Source organism: Pyricularia oryzae, chromosome 6, assembly GCF_000002495.2.
Source record: "Pyricularia oryzae 70-15 chromosome 6, whole genome shotgun sequence".
Lineage (NCBI taxonomy): Eukaryota > Fungi > Ascomycota > Sordariomycetes > Magnaporthales > Pyriculariaceae > Pyricularia > Pyricularia oryzae.
This window is the reverse complement of record NC_017853.1, coordinates 113,957-127,642: the sequence shown is the minus strand read 5'-3', so window position 1 is coordinate 127,642 and position 13,686 is coordinate 113,957. Positions and strand designations below refer to the sequence as shown.

The window sequence follows — 13,686 nt, the reverse complement described above, 5'->3', positions numbered from 1 at the left end:
TCTCCTCCTTGTTGCCAACCAAACCCCGCCCCCGGTCTCACTGCATAAGGCTGGGGAAATGGGGAAAGCTGGGGTTGCCAAGGTATTCCCCTCCACATTGCGAAAAAGGGAATTGATGCTATGGTCATTATTATCATGGTGTCGATGATTGGTAAACATGAATGGCGATGCGATATTACATATTAAGAGCCTATGGGACGTTGCTCTGGTCCTGCGACTATGCGATATCAGTCTTCAGTCTCATTAGGTCTCACTCTCTGTGAGGTCGGGACTGCATCGTTTTTTTATCTTGCAGTATAACGAGAGACTTTTAAGAAAATAACCTTGAATCAAACCACAACTTGTCCACGACACGACAAGAGCCTCCCCGTCCACTTCCAGGCTGAGGGCCCCTTTTGAACCATGAATAAATCAAATGCCACTCACATTGAGGATGGATTCGACGCAACGGGAGAATTCGACAAGAGCCTCAAGGTCGACCGATCCAAGGTGAAGGTCAGCGGTACCGTGCAGCTTACTGCCGGCAAGACCGTTTACATCCCATCCGCGACCGCGGACCCCAGAGACCCCCTGAACTGGAGCACATGGCAGAAGATCCTAGTCATGTGCTCAGTATCACTCTGTAAGAGCCACACCCAGAAACCCCCAGACAAATGGCCAACATATATGATATAATGTAGTCCGGTTCTAACGTTTATTTTTCCAAACAAAAAACAGTCTCCGTCGTGGCCCTGGGAATGATCAGCGGGTTTGGCGGCCTCCTCGGCATGTACATACCCGAGTACTCCAAGCTCGGCAAGGGATACACCGAGATTGGTTACATGCTCTCGCTGCCCAACATGACCATGGGATTCGGAAACTTGCTGGGCATGCCCATCGCCATCGCCGTGGGCCGCCGCAGCGTCCTGCTGTTCGCGACGGCCGTCATGTGCGCCGCCATCGCCTCGTGCGCAGCGGCGGGCACGGCGGCCGAGAACTACGACTGGCACCTCTGGTCGCGTATGATCATGGGGGTCGCGGCGGGCCAGAGCGAGGCCCTGGTGCCCATGGTCACGCAGGAGATCTTTTTCCTGCACGAGAGGGCCCGGTACCTCATGATCCAGCAGACCATCCAGACCATCATCGTCGCCGTCTTTGTGCTGTTTGCCAGCCCCATCGCCGCCGCCATCGGCACCGCGTGGTGGTACGGGCTGGGCTGCATCATGTGCGGCATCTGCTTCGTCGTGGCGCTCTTCTTCCTGCCGGAGACCAAGTACTACCGTCCTCAGTCGGCGTACCAAGAGTCTGCCGCATCCGGTAGTGGCGGTGGCGGCAGCAGCAGCAGCAGCGAGGGCTCCGAGGATGGCTACCAGCTGCAGACGGAGCGGCCGGCGCTCGACTTTGAAAACTTCGAGGCCCGCACCTTCAGGTCCGACATGCGTCTGTGGATTGGCAAACCCGAGTGGGACAAGGCTTGGGTTGTCTTCAGGGACGCGTGGACAATGATGCTCTTCCCCAACGTGTTCTGGGCCATGCTTGTGAATGGGGTTACTCTTGGTGCCAACGTGGCGCTGAGCATGAGCTACAGCCGGGTTGTCGAGTCGCCGCCATACAACTGGCCGCACTCTTCAACCAGTTATTCCAACGCAGGACAAATCATCACCTCAATCGTTGGTAAGTCGAAAGCCATCCCCACATTGAATAGCAACTTTCATGCCTTTTTTTCAAACGGCTCTAGGCTTTGAGTGTCGCAACTAACACTAGTTTCTTCCACCCCAAACTCGCAGCCCTCCCGGTGTATGGTCATGGCTCCGACTGGATCATCAAGTGGTTCGCCGGTCGCCGAGGCGGCATCCACGAGCCCGAGACGCGACTGGTCCCCCTCTTCATCCCCATCTGCATCGGCGTCTTCACCATCGTGCTGTACGGCCAGGGCGCGGCGCACCCGGAGAACTACCACTGGTTCACGTACGTGTGGGCGCTGGCCGCCTACTTCTTCACCTTTATCGGCGCAAACATCGTGGCCATAACCTACCTGCTCGACGCCTACCCGCAGCGCGCCAGCTCCCTGCTCATCATCATCTGCGCCCACCGCGGCTTCCTCTCGTTTGGCGTCAGCTACCGCCTCTGGGACATGGTCGACGCCATGGGTTACGACGGCGCCTTTGGCATGTTTGGCGGACTGACGGCCCTCATGGGCGTCCTGGCCGTCGTGCTGTTCTTCACGGGCAAGAGGATCCGCCAGTATACCAGTCGCTGGGTGGAGGTCAAGGATAAGACTAATTGAAGTCTTGCTACTAGACTAGTTGTAAAGTAGTGCTTGCTTGCATATGTGTTTGCTGAGTAAACACTTCTTGGGAGACAAATCTGGGGGTACAGGTACACCATGACAGACTGGATGAATTTGACGAATTGATGCCTTTTTGCTTATCCTGCGGGGAATGTTTGTTTGACAAGCTTTTACACTAACAGTTTACATGTTAATTTGTCACGAATCGGTACCTGACGTGGCTGGTTGAAATGGATGGATTGCGCTCATTTTAACATTACCTAGTCAGGAGCTCCATGATTCAGTGGAGCAAAGGAATCCATGGGTGAGCGAAACGAGCCTACATAGCAAACACTATGGGCATAGCGTTCCTAAGTCTGTGTCAAAATGCGGAGTTTCTCGGCCTCGGATTGGCCCAGCCTAAAAGTCTAATTTCCCCAAAGTCAAACCTCGATTAGACAAAAGCTTAAGCGTAGCTTTATATGGTAAACTCGTGGAAAAAGCATGGGAAACGCATGGATTTAACACTACTCGGAAGAAATAAATCTCTCTATTTACTACGTAACTTACTTACTTTACCCTGGTGGTACGTACTCACCACACCACACCCGCTCCGCAGACGTCTTTCGAGATATCGACGTGATCACGAAAACGAATTTTTAGTCAATAAGTCGAGTTCAATCCTGACTGACTCCGTTCTGTTCGTTTCATCTCCTTTTTCTTTTGCGTTGTTACATTTGCTATAAATGTCTGGTTGGCGGTGGAATCTCTCGGGGCAGATGCAAGCCGCGTAATTCGTCATGCAGGTAGTTGAATCGTCGGAATTAAACAGTCTAACCAAATTGTGGTAATGCACAAATATTACGGACCTAAAGTGGTGACGGACTCGATTAAGCTCAAGAAATGGAAAGGCGACTATGTTCAAAGCAGTGCCGGTAAATGGAAAAGCCTATGGCGAGGCTAAGCCAGATCTTGATGACCCAAACATTAAACCTAGGAAGACCGTGACGAGAATTTGATGGGCCAATAAGCGATTGACACGAGCCTGCCATCCAAGACAAGTCAAAAGTGAGAACAAGTCCGGGGGGCTTGCGTCATGGAGGAGCAAAGAACTTATTTTGAGTCATCAACGCCAAGGTACCTAGGTAGTCAACATTCTAGATCAGTATCCATATCAAATCTCTGGTCATGGATACACCATCCAGCTTGTCAGTAAAAAAGCCTTTTCGACCGCGATAGCCGAAATGTACGCAATGGAGAAAGGCTTTGTGCCGTTTGGAGTGTGTGCTAAATGCTCATTGTCACGTTAAATCATGATTCCTGTTACGACCAGACAGTTGGGCCGGTACCAGAAAGGCCAGGTGGGGTCACACCCCTCCTGACGACAATCAACCAAGGATGGTACCGACCGACAGAAAGAGGATTACATATGGAAAGGGTCACGTGACCGCACGTGACCAGAGGAGGGTGCTATGACTGATAGGTGCCAAGAATCACATAGCACCCATAGCAAGTGATAGGAGTGATATGACCGCTCACCAACATATCCGACATAGCAAACATATCATTACCAGGGACAACGGACTATATAAAGCACGCTCACTACCATGTAGATAGATTCGATTCTAGGATTGCTTAGCAGCAATCAAACTCTAGTTAACCTCAATACTTACTTGAGAACGATCATAACTTCACCCCCAGTCATTGAGAACCCCAGTTACCCAGTCAGACGCTCAGTTGCTTCAACCCACTGTACTTTACCCTAAGAACAGGTTACCCCGATACCTTGATCGTAACAATTCCGTAGCCAGGGTAATCCCAGAGCTTCAGTCGAGCATCAGAAATTAACAAAAAAAATGTATATATAACCATGGCAGTAATCACCTGTTTGGACTGAACAACATACCATTGTGACAAGACAGTTATTCGTTGGTCCGCTACACGAAGATTTCAACAAATCAGCTGTTGCACTTTATTTTTCCATTCCCATACTAAAAAGTTAGAATATCTCCAAGAGACGCCGTCTGCCATCCCTCTCACGATGCAGCTCAAGAATATTACCCTGTTGTTCGCCGCATTTGCCTGTGCCGCCATAGCTGCTCCTGGAGGCGACGCGCCTATCAAAGCCAGGCAGTTACCGGAGTTAGACACCTCTGCCAACGTCGCTTCCGCGGCTGAAGATACGCTTATCCGATCCAAACGACAGAATATTCAAAATCCGTGCCCCGAGTAGGTTTGGTCCCCGAAAAAACCGATTTGTGAAAAGTTGATGGAGGTGACTCTGACAAGGCTTTCAATCCTAAATAGAAGATGCAAACCCGAGCTATTTGGGGGGTGCACGTGCGAGCCGCGAAAACATGAGCCTCCTGCTTCAGAACCCCGCCAAAATGTGAAAGCCAAACGACAGCAAAATTCGTGCCCCCTGTAGGTTTTGTCCCCGGACCAACCCGACAAAATCGAGTAAAAAACCTCTAACCAAGCCTTTGATTTGATTTAGTAAATGCTTCTCTATCGGGCTATTAGGGTGCCATTGTCCGGACCCAAAAGATATTCCTCCAAAAGCCGAACAAAATGTAAAAGCCAAGAGACAGCAGGCACCTACGTGCCCCGTGTAGGTCCTTGTCCCCGGACCAATCTGGGAAATTAGGGGGAAAAAAACAGTTTTAACCAAATTTGCAATTTGATTTAGAGGATGCGTACAAGTCGGACCGCACGAGTGCCAGTGTCAGCCGGTCCCAATCCACTTCCCTCCACTCCAAAACCCGACCAAAATGTAAAAGCGAAACGACAGCAGCTACCTGGGTGCCACGAGTAGGTTTTGTCCCCGGAACAATCTGGAAAATTAAAGAAATAATATTAACCAGACCTGCAATTTGATTTAGACCATGCATACCTGACATACGGGTCGGGTGCCTGTGTCCGCTGACACCACCGATCTTTCATCACCCTCCAAAGCCGTGACAGAATTTATAAGCCAAACGCGACGATCTTCCTACCTGCGCCCCGTACGTTTTGTTCCCTAAACATCGGAAAAGGGGTGATTTTCTCGGCTTAGAGATTGGTAAGATTGATGTAAATTACTTTTACAAAACGTTTACCTTTCTATAGGAGATGCAAATATGAGGCATTGGTTGGTGCGCTTGCCAGTTACGATTGACACCTTTGAAAGCCTCGACAAAACATGGTATATATTCAGATGTTTCAGATGCCCCGTGAAAACCGCGTGCAGCCAAGGGGAAAAGTGTAGCAATATAAAAAGAAACGGAGGGCCAAGAAGTGTCGCAGATAGGTTAGAATATAGTGTTCTGTGTTATTAAACACCGTAAGCCATAAGAAGAATGAAACCCTCGAATAACCTTTCACAGCGTTCGTTCACGATGCAAAAGGTACATGTTGATATATCCCATCTTTTCGCCGCTTGAGCCACAAAAAGATGTTTCTTTGCGTTGGGGTCTCACCCCGTAGTGATAAAGTATAGATGTCCGGACTCACGCTTTACTACCTGAGCCTTTACGCAAACGTGTTCCAACATGTAAAAGCACTCAACGACGACCAAGACGAGGCTATTCCTACCCAGTCACCTACCTACCTTTGGTGTATAAGTATGCTATTTGTTCCATATAAAGAAATATCAGCTGGCTTTGCTCATCGCTTGGGCCGCTGTTTACGGGACTAACGTTAAATGATGCGCCGTGGTCCCAGGTTCTCCACATTTGGCAAAGCTTACCTGCGGGAAAAAAACAAAAAAAGTCAACTTCGATGTCCAAAATACTTTCCCCGGGCAATGTACTGAACATGAGCAGTGCAAACTATCCAGGAACGCCAGAATCACCCGAGACAACTTGCGAATGGTCCAAGACACTATGCCCTAAGGCAACTAGTTAGATCACCTTTTGACATGCAGGTCGATAACCCGGCTTGAGACTTGGTTTGCGACCATGGTTTGGAGTCGTAAAATTGCAGTAGTCAACCATTCGCATCTGTCGATGCCGCAGATCTGGAAGTGTCTCCTCGCGTTGGCCACCATCGTCTCCCATCAAGGCTCTGCGACCTGCTGCCAGATTGCCCTGGTCAAGAATATCAGCAGTGTACGTCGCATTGATGGGGTCACTTGCGATTCCTCCCAGGTTTGACGAGCGGATCAGCTGCTAAAAGACGCCGACTGATGGCATAGTGGTATTTCTTTTCTCTTTCATTTGTGGCCATTCAAGCCTTGGCCTCGACTTGTCTTCAAGCACTCGTCATCGCGGGTGTGGCCTTGATTGGGAATTTCTCTCCATCCGAAGGGCACTACGTACCTTCGCGAATGCAGACAATACGATCTTCAGGCTACGCTGCGGCGGCAACCCGGAACTGCATTCATAATAGCACATGGTTGGCAACGCGACGCCATTGGAGCTGCAATGTTGTTTCGCTCAAGATATAAATGGGTTAATTCAGGCTAACGTTATGGCAAACACTACATGGGTAGATAAATGCTAGCCATGTCAGTATTTGAACAAAAGACAAGGTAACGTTGCGTACCCCCTGTTCGGCACCCCCCCCTGTTCGGCACCCCCCCTGTTCGGCACCCTGAAAATCTAACAACGAAATGCCTACTTTTATAAACTGATTTAAATATAAAATTATCAACGGACAAAAATACAATCGTTTTCACGCTTCTCCGGTTCATTAACCTCTTCTTCATCAGCTAAAGGTTCCAAATTTTCTATATCATTTTCCTGCAATCCAATAATGTTCTGTTTGTTAACCAAAAGCTCGTTTGGATCCGGAACCACCCTCCTCCTTTTAACCGGCCGTATTGCCTCCAGTTGTGCTTCCAATAAGCTGATTTTTTGCTGGGCGCTAGCCAAAAGGGTATCTTTGGCTTCGAAGCTTTTTTGGACTTTTGCAAATAAAAGACGTGAAGTAGCGTTGGTTTTGTTGGATTGGGAAAGTTTTTGCAGTTGAAGTCGGATATCTCGGGTCGTTTTAGGGGTTTTCCAAATAAGTAAAGACGGGTCGTTAATTTTTTGGGCTGGGCTTTCCGGTGTTTTATCCCTTTGCAAACCGTTGTTTTTATCTTTTATAACGTTGGCGTTGCTATTTTCTAACAAAAAAGGGCTTAAAAGTGGTTTAACCAAGTTTACCGGCCATAACCCCGTTGTACGCCAACCAGATTGAATGGTTTTTGCTATAAATGCTTTTAATCTGGCTTTTCGATAACAAAGTAGGAAATTTCGTTTTCCAATAACTGTTGAACAGCAAAATTGGCTAACAAATCCAAGTTGACGTCGATAAGCTTCTTTTAACGGCCCAAAAACCGATAGATCCAATGGTTGAAGAACGTGTGACGAATGAGGGGGTAAATATAGGAGTTGAATATTATTTTGCAAGCAAAGAAGCATAAATTCGTCCGTTATATGTGATCCATGGCCATCCAAAACTAATAACCGCTTTTCAGGGGTTAAAGGTTGGGTATACGGAATAAACACCTTTTTTAACCATTCGATAGCCGTTTGGTTATTTGTCCACCCGTTTTCGGTTGCATGAAATTGCCAATTATCGAAAGGGCTTAAATCCGTGGGAAACCATTGTTGTTGTACGTTTTTTCCCTTAAATATAACGAGGGGAGGGAGGGCAACGCCCGTAGCCGATATACATTCGATTATAGTCGTCCAACCACGCGTTCCGGGCTCTTTTCGTTGCAACGGCCGGATCCCGTTAAGCTCTAATACTAGGCCATTAGATCCTTTGCCTTCCATTATACCGGTTTCGTCCATATTCCAACGGTTTTCCGGTTTAATAGTGTTAATAACCGGGTTCGTAATATAAAGCCACCAAGATTTAATTACCTCCGTAGTAGCGCCATTAACCCGGGCGTTATCTATTCGACGGGGCCTTTGGGTTTTAAGGATTGGATAACGAGCCAAAAAACGAGTTATCCAACGTTTTCCAAGGCCTTTTGTCTCTCCGGCGGCTTGAAGAATTCGTTCGGCAAAAAAGCGTAATTCTTGATGCGTTGGCGGAAGCCCTAAAGCTGTTTGGGTAAGTACCCAATCAGCCAAATGCTTTTCCTGTTCCGTGGAAAGCCTTTGAAAAGGGCTTTGTGCTTTTTTATAAGGTTGAGAACCTTTAAGTCGACTTTGAAGTGTAGACCTAGGTATTCCCCATTTTCGGGAGGTTTTTGCAATTGGATTGCCATTATTGACGTCGTTAATTGCAGATATAAGCTGTTTTTCAGTATATTGCTTCATTGGAAAATGGAGAATTAAAATCAGAAAAAAGTAAATCCAAAAGTGACAGATTCATCGAGATATTTATAATAGAAGTTGGAGGATAAAAATAAAAGTGTTGTTATTTTTGGGTGCCGAACAGGGGGGGTGCCGAACAGGGGGTACGCAACGTTATAAATACTAAAACCTCATCTTGTGATTGTCAACTTTCCAATCCCATTTACCTCCTTCCTAGCGCAATTGACCAGCACTTCGCACTATGCGCCGTACTGGTGATAAAAGCAAGGTAGCTACGAGATGCTATCCTTTGGGTCATCACTGTGGCTGGGAATGGGATGAAACGTCAGCTAGATGCAAGTTTCTCAGAGAAGCGCCTGACAGAAAACATACACCGCCACCCTGACCTGGGTCACCTGGGTCACTTGGATCTCGGCCGCTCTCCGAGGGACAGAAACAACCGCCACCCCTAATAGGAGTGCAACCGCTAAATAGAATCACATGTTTGGTTAGAGTCGCTTCATTGAGTTTTTCAGATGTCGTTCCGTCCTCTTCCTGGAGATAAAACATACGGAAGCTGATTGCATGGGCGTTTTTCAGCAGCAAAGACAGCGCCAGCAACGGCAGAAAAGATCAGGATAATCTTTTGAAATTGCATTTTCAAAAAGAAGCAGCAAGTGAGGTTTTTTTGTTTGGAAGGTTCAATTGAGTGGGAAAATTGACGAAAGGAAATTCCGTATTAGTGCTTCCTACTGGTCGTGACAAATGTAGGCATGAGTGTGGTACCTAATATTTTTCGACAGGAATTTCTGCCTGCTTTTGTACAATTGAAATTACACCAAAGGTCCTAATTTTAAATCACCTACGCTGTGAATGTTACAAATATATTTAGCTTTTCCCCTGTAGCTCTTCCTGACGAGGTAAACCGTAAACGTTGTATTAATAACTACAAATTATGACCGATACTACCCATTTCCATACTCGCAAAGGTTTCGATAGTGTTTTACCGTTTGAATGACTCGGTGCCCCTTATGTGTTGTTGACGCGAGTCCAAGGCCCATAGCAATCATCTCTACTCCAAAACCCATTCTCTCCCTTTTTATAATGATTATGTCTCGTCAGCTCCCATTACCCATCAAGCTCCAGCCTCCCCGTCTTTCCATACGCTGCCTCGTTGGGCAGCATCGCTTTTAATGAAATATTTTTATCAATACAAAGGAATGGGTAAGCTTAAGTCGCGACTTGTTAATAACAGGTCCGGACCCAATTCAGGGCATCAAGCGGTCATCTCCGGACTTGGTTTATACGGCAGTTATAAAACCTTGATGGATGGCCCACAAGGTGTATATACGAGTTACACAAGCTTACCTTTATAAAGCGGACTTTATGCCTCCTCGTTGCACGATTCATATATAGGAAGTAGGCTGCTCCAAATATGCAATCAAAAAGCACGACAGGCTATCTACCCCGAGATGTACCAGTATAGGCTTGCAATGCCCCACAAGCATTGCGACTTATAACAGGCTATGCTGGCCGATCCGGTTTATAGAGTTGCCGGCTAAGAATTTCTGTAGGTTGGGATATACTTGTTAGGAAGCTTGCTTTTGTCATTTGTCAGTCAAATCCGTCGGGGAGCCAGCACGATTAAACTTAGACAATCCCGAATCCCGAATCCCATCCTAGTGTAAACAACTGTTCGAACGCGAGCAGGATGAGCCTCCGCGGTTTTCAGACAATTGTCCTTGTACAGCATTCTAATGTTCTTATAAAAGCACTTGAGTACGAATTGCTCTGTACGGATTGCTCTGCAGCTAGTTAAAGCTTACCCGATCTTGGCTTGTTAGCTCTAAAATCTAAACCTTGGTAGATCAAACTGCCGATCGTGCAAGAAAACGATTATTAGAGCTTCCAGTCGTTTGTCTACCATCCTGGTTAGTCAGAGTTCTCAGCATGGTTAATTGATCAGAAAAGGATGGACCGCCGATTTAAGTTCAACCCTGGTACCATTTCTGTGAATTCAACCAACCAAGTGCCAAAAAAAAAAAAAAAAAAGAAAAGAAAAAAGAAAAACTGTTACCAGACGAAGTTGAACCATTGAAAGTTTTGCTGTGTCCAAAGTCACCAGGACTAACAGGTGTGAACAAAGTGAACAAAAAAGCATTAATGCAAAATGATGTTTTTGGATAGTTTTCGCGGCGCCAGAAATAGGGATCGCGAGGCAAAATTAATCAACCAGACAACAAGGCTGAACAGCTTCTTAATCCGATAATTGATTGGATTAGGTCGAGAAATACCTCTGCCTTAGGTAAAGGCGAGGTGAAAGGACCTTTTATAGGGATCCTAGTCACCCTACCTCGTGGCGTATGTACAAGTCAATGAAGCCATGCGTTGATGTGATCCAGAGGGTTAAGATAGGTAAGGACCGTAAGGTAGGCAATTGCAGTACCACATAGAATTTTGATGCACATACGTCCCACGCCCAAGTTGTTACTAGCCCTGGCAAAATGAAGAATACCAGGCGGGGGACGTTGCACAGGTAGATGGCTTTGGAAATATCATTCTCATGCCCGAAGATTAGTGATAACAGAGCCAGTGCAATGGTCCATGGATGGATACATGGAACTCCGGGTCGGTGATTTCTGTCCAAGCAGCTTGAGATAGTAGTCTTAGGCGCTTGCATGTGGGCCGTTGTACCAGGCTGCGGTGGGCTGGAAGGTGTGTGGAGGTCCGGAGGACGTGGCAGAGCTCCCTGGCATGTGCGCCGCTCAAGCTTGACAAGGCAGCAATGGCCATTTTATTTGGGGACGCGGCTTTCATCCCCAAGACAGAGAGTGACCTCTTGTGCCATGGGACACGAGAAATCTGCGCAAATCTTGAACTTTATGACTGTTGTTACCGGCAGCTAAATCTGCTTTACTAGGAAGAGGTCATTCTGTTGTTCGGCATTTTCCGGCGCTCTATGTTTACACAATCAGTTGATGATACCTGTTTTGCCCGAGGTTCTATAAATAAGCAGTTCACACCTCAAGGCCCGTGTGTGTGAATTGCGGTTGGAACGTGTGCATGCTTGGGGATATCAAAGTCGGAAGAACTGAAATGCATTGACAGCAAGCAACTATTGCGGAGGGCTGTAACCTGTACACTAAGTAGACCAACAACCAAAAGATTTCGTCCCCGGATAAAATCAAAATCCCAAAACCCCAAACCATCCAGAAGTCCGCCAATAACAACCCAAAAAAAAACTCCAGTGAAGCTCCACCCGGGGCCTTCTCAAAACTCAAACCAAAAGCTGTTTGGTCATCTATTTGCAGGTAAGCTTGACAGCCTTCTTGTCATAGGTGCAGCGGCTGTCGTGCTGAGCCGCAAGGTTCTGGAAACCGCCATCGCCCTTGGCCTGGAAGGTGTTTGCTCCCGCCTTCATGAAGAAGCAGTCGTAGCTGGTCTTGAGGAGACCCGACTTGATCTGCACCGAGGTCTTGCCATCAATGTTCGGGGCGTCGTAGCCCATATTGTAGCAGACGGCAGCCGAAAAGGCCTTCTTGTCGGCCTTTGCCCACATCTCGGCCGTGACCTTTTTGGTGAATTCCTCACGGGCCTTGTCCCAGTTCTGCAGGCCTTTGATCGCGTTGCCAATGGCCTTGACGGCCGCGTCGACGGCCGCGGTGGCTGCTGCAGAGCCGGCGGCGACGAGGATGGAGGTGGTGATGGGCTCGATGCGTTTGTCGAGGACGGCGGCCTCCTCGCCACCGCTGAGGATGGCGCGAGCCTCGATGGGGACATCCAAGCCCACGGTGTTGAGGACGGGCTCAGGGGCGGCGATGGGCGAGGCCTGAGCGGCGCCGACAAGGGCAATGACGATGGCAGAGGTGAAACGCATCTTGACGGATTTTGTCTTGAAAAGAAGTCGTAAAAAAGAAGAAATCCAAAAAAAAAGAATCGAAGAAAAGATGCAGAAAAAAGTCGACTTGCAAAATGAAAAGTTGGAGATGGGTGAAGAGAAAAAGAGCTGGTAAGAAAAAAATGAGAATAGATACAAAGGAAACAGACAGATAATGAAGAGGTAGTAGAGAGATAGGAAATGAACCGGATGGTGAGGAGAAGAGAAAAATAAAGTCCATCAAGTCGAGCATCTCGTCGTCTCTTTATACACTTTCATGTTGACATACTGAACAGCTTTTTGGAGTCTACCATTTCCCCCCTCGAGACTCTATTCCAATCACTGAGCCAAGGGCCCAAGAGGCGAGTATCACCAAGGCAAAAGGTGAGCCCCTTGACATGCCCTGTTGCGGTAACACGCTAGCAACCCACGGTTGTTACTTTTTTTTTTTTTTTCTTCCCCTGCAACCAAGCTACAAACTCACCGCTGCCCTGAATCGAGGTGGCGCCCTACCCCGTGGATCTTGGCGTGCCCCATATCGGCACATCAGGCGAGCGGAAGCGGGCCCCCGAAGGCGTTTGGTACCCGCGGCACCACAGCCGAAAACGTGGTGCTGGTAGCGTACCGGAAGATCCCAAAAATAAAACTCCAAGTGCTGTTTTTCTTTCGCTACCAGTGTGGGGGACCGTTGCGGCGATCCAGTCTCCCTGCCAAGTCTGGCATGTCTTGGATCCAACGCATGAACCAAAGCCTGTCGGCACCAGACCTATCGATTGGAGTTGTTCTAAATCCGGTTCCCTGTCTTATCCACAAATTTGGGTGCGAGGGGCGATCTAGACAAAGTACCACGTACAGTAAAGGTGATCCGTGTGACATTTTTTGCTGTTCGCATATCCTTCCTTTGTGGGGGTTTCTGTCAACAAGAATCGGTGAGGCAAATTTCCCCATACCAGAAACAAAAAAAAGCCATTTGCACGGTTTCTGTGCCTTTTTGCAGGATTGTAGTTGTGGGTGTCGACGCCATCGTCTGAACTTTTTCTCAAGTCTGTCAAGAACCTGCGCCATGCTAATGAGTACTGTTTATTTTTGGCAGGGACACTAGCTCTAGCGGCTGAGCTGGAGCTGACTCGTGCCGCTCTCAGCGTTGCGGACCCTACAAAGTGTATTGATGTCGTCAGGAGTTCCAAGGGAAAATAGGGATTCCAACATTTCTAGCCCTAGCGATAGTAGTCGCATCCGCTGTGGCGAGTACACGTCTAATAATACCTCTTCCTCTGGCTGTCGGCTGATCACAGTGATCAATGGGAACAATTTATATGTCACAGTCTAGCTTTCGCGACCCGAAAAGA

The 13,686-nt window shown here is 47.8% G+C and overlaps 5 protein-coding genes across 5 annotated transcripts; 3 read left to right on the top strand and 2 right to left on the bottom strand.

The window, feature by feature from the left end:
* Window positions 1-218: 218 nt before the first annotated feature.
* On the top strand, window positions 219-2,266 carry MGG_08786 (uncharacterized protein; the record flags this gene model as incomplete). The annotated part of the gene is made up of 3 exons (XM_003719139.1): window positions 219-622; window positions 718-1,653; window positions 1,767-2,266. Exons 1-3 carry the CDS (start codon window positions 403-405, stop codon window positions 2,264-2,266), a joined length of 1,656 nt encoding a protein of 551 aa, XP_003719187.1. The 5' UTR covers window positions 219-402.
* A 2,023-nt stretch (window positions 2,267-4,289) lies between these two features.
* On the top strand, window positions 4,290-4,863 carry MGG_08787 (uncharacterized protein; the record flags this gene model as incomplete). Its single annotated transcript, XM_003719138.1, has 3 exons — window positions 4,290-4,477; window positions 4,556-4,672; window positions 4,746-4,863. The coding sequence occupies 3 exons, from the start codon at window positions 4,290-4,292 to the stop codon at window positions 4,861-4,863; spliced, it is 423 nt and encodes a 140-aa protein (XP_003719186.1).
* Window positions 4,864-6,186: 1,323 nt separating this feature from the next.
* On the top strand, window positions 6,187-6,674 carry MGG_14141 (uncharacterized protein; the record flags this gene model as incomplete). The annotated part of the gene is made up of 2 exons (XM_003719137.1): window positions 6,187-6,336; window positions 6,561-6,674. The coding sequence occupies 2 exons, from the start codon at window positions 6,187-6,189 to the stop codon at window positions 6,672-6,674; spliced, it is 264 nt and encodes an 87-aa protein (XP_003719185.1).
* Window positions 6,675-8,778: 2,104 nt separating this feature from the next.
* MGG_17567 (uncharacterized protein) lies at window positions 8,779-9,118 on the bottom strand (the record flags this gene model as incomplete). Its single annotated transcript, XM_003719136.1, has 3 exons — window positions 8,779-8,787; window positions 8,854-8,947; window positions 9,033-9,118. The coding sequence occupies 3 exons, from the start codon at window positions 9,116-9,118 to the stop codon at window positions 8,779-8,781; spliced, it is 189 nt and encodes a 62-aa protein (XP_003719184.1).
* Window positions 9,119-11,761: 2,643 nt separating this feature from the next.
* MGG_08789 (uncharacterized protein) lies at window positions 11,762-12,874 on the bottom strand (the record flags this gene model as incomplete). Its single annotated transcript, XM_003719135.1, has 2 exons — window positions 11,762-12,352; window positions 12,851-12,874. The coding sequence occupies 2 exons, from the start codon at window positions 12,872-12,874 to the stop codon at window positions 11,762-11,764; spliced, it is 615 nt and encodes a 204-aa protein (XP_003719183.1).
* Between the last annotated feature and the right edge of the window lie 812 nt (window positions 12,875-13,686).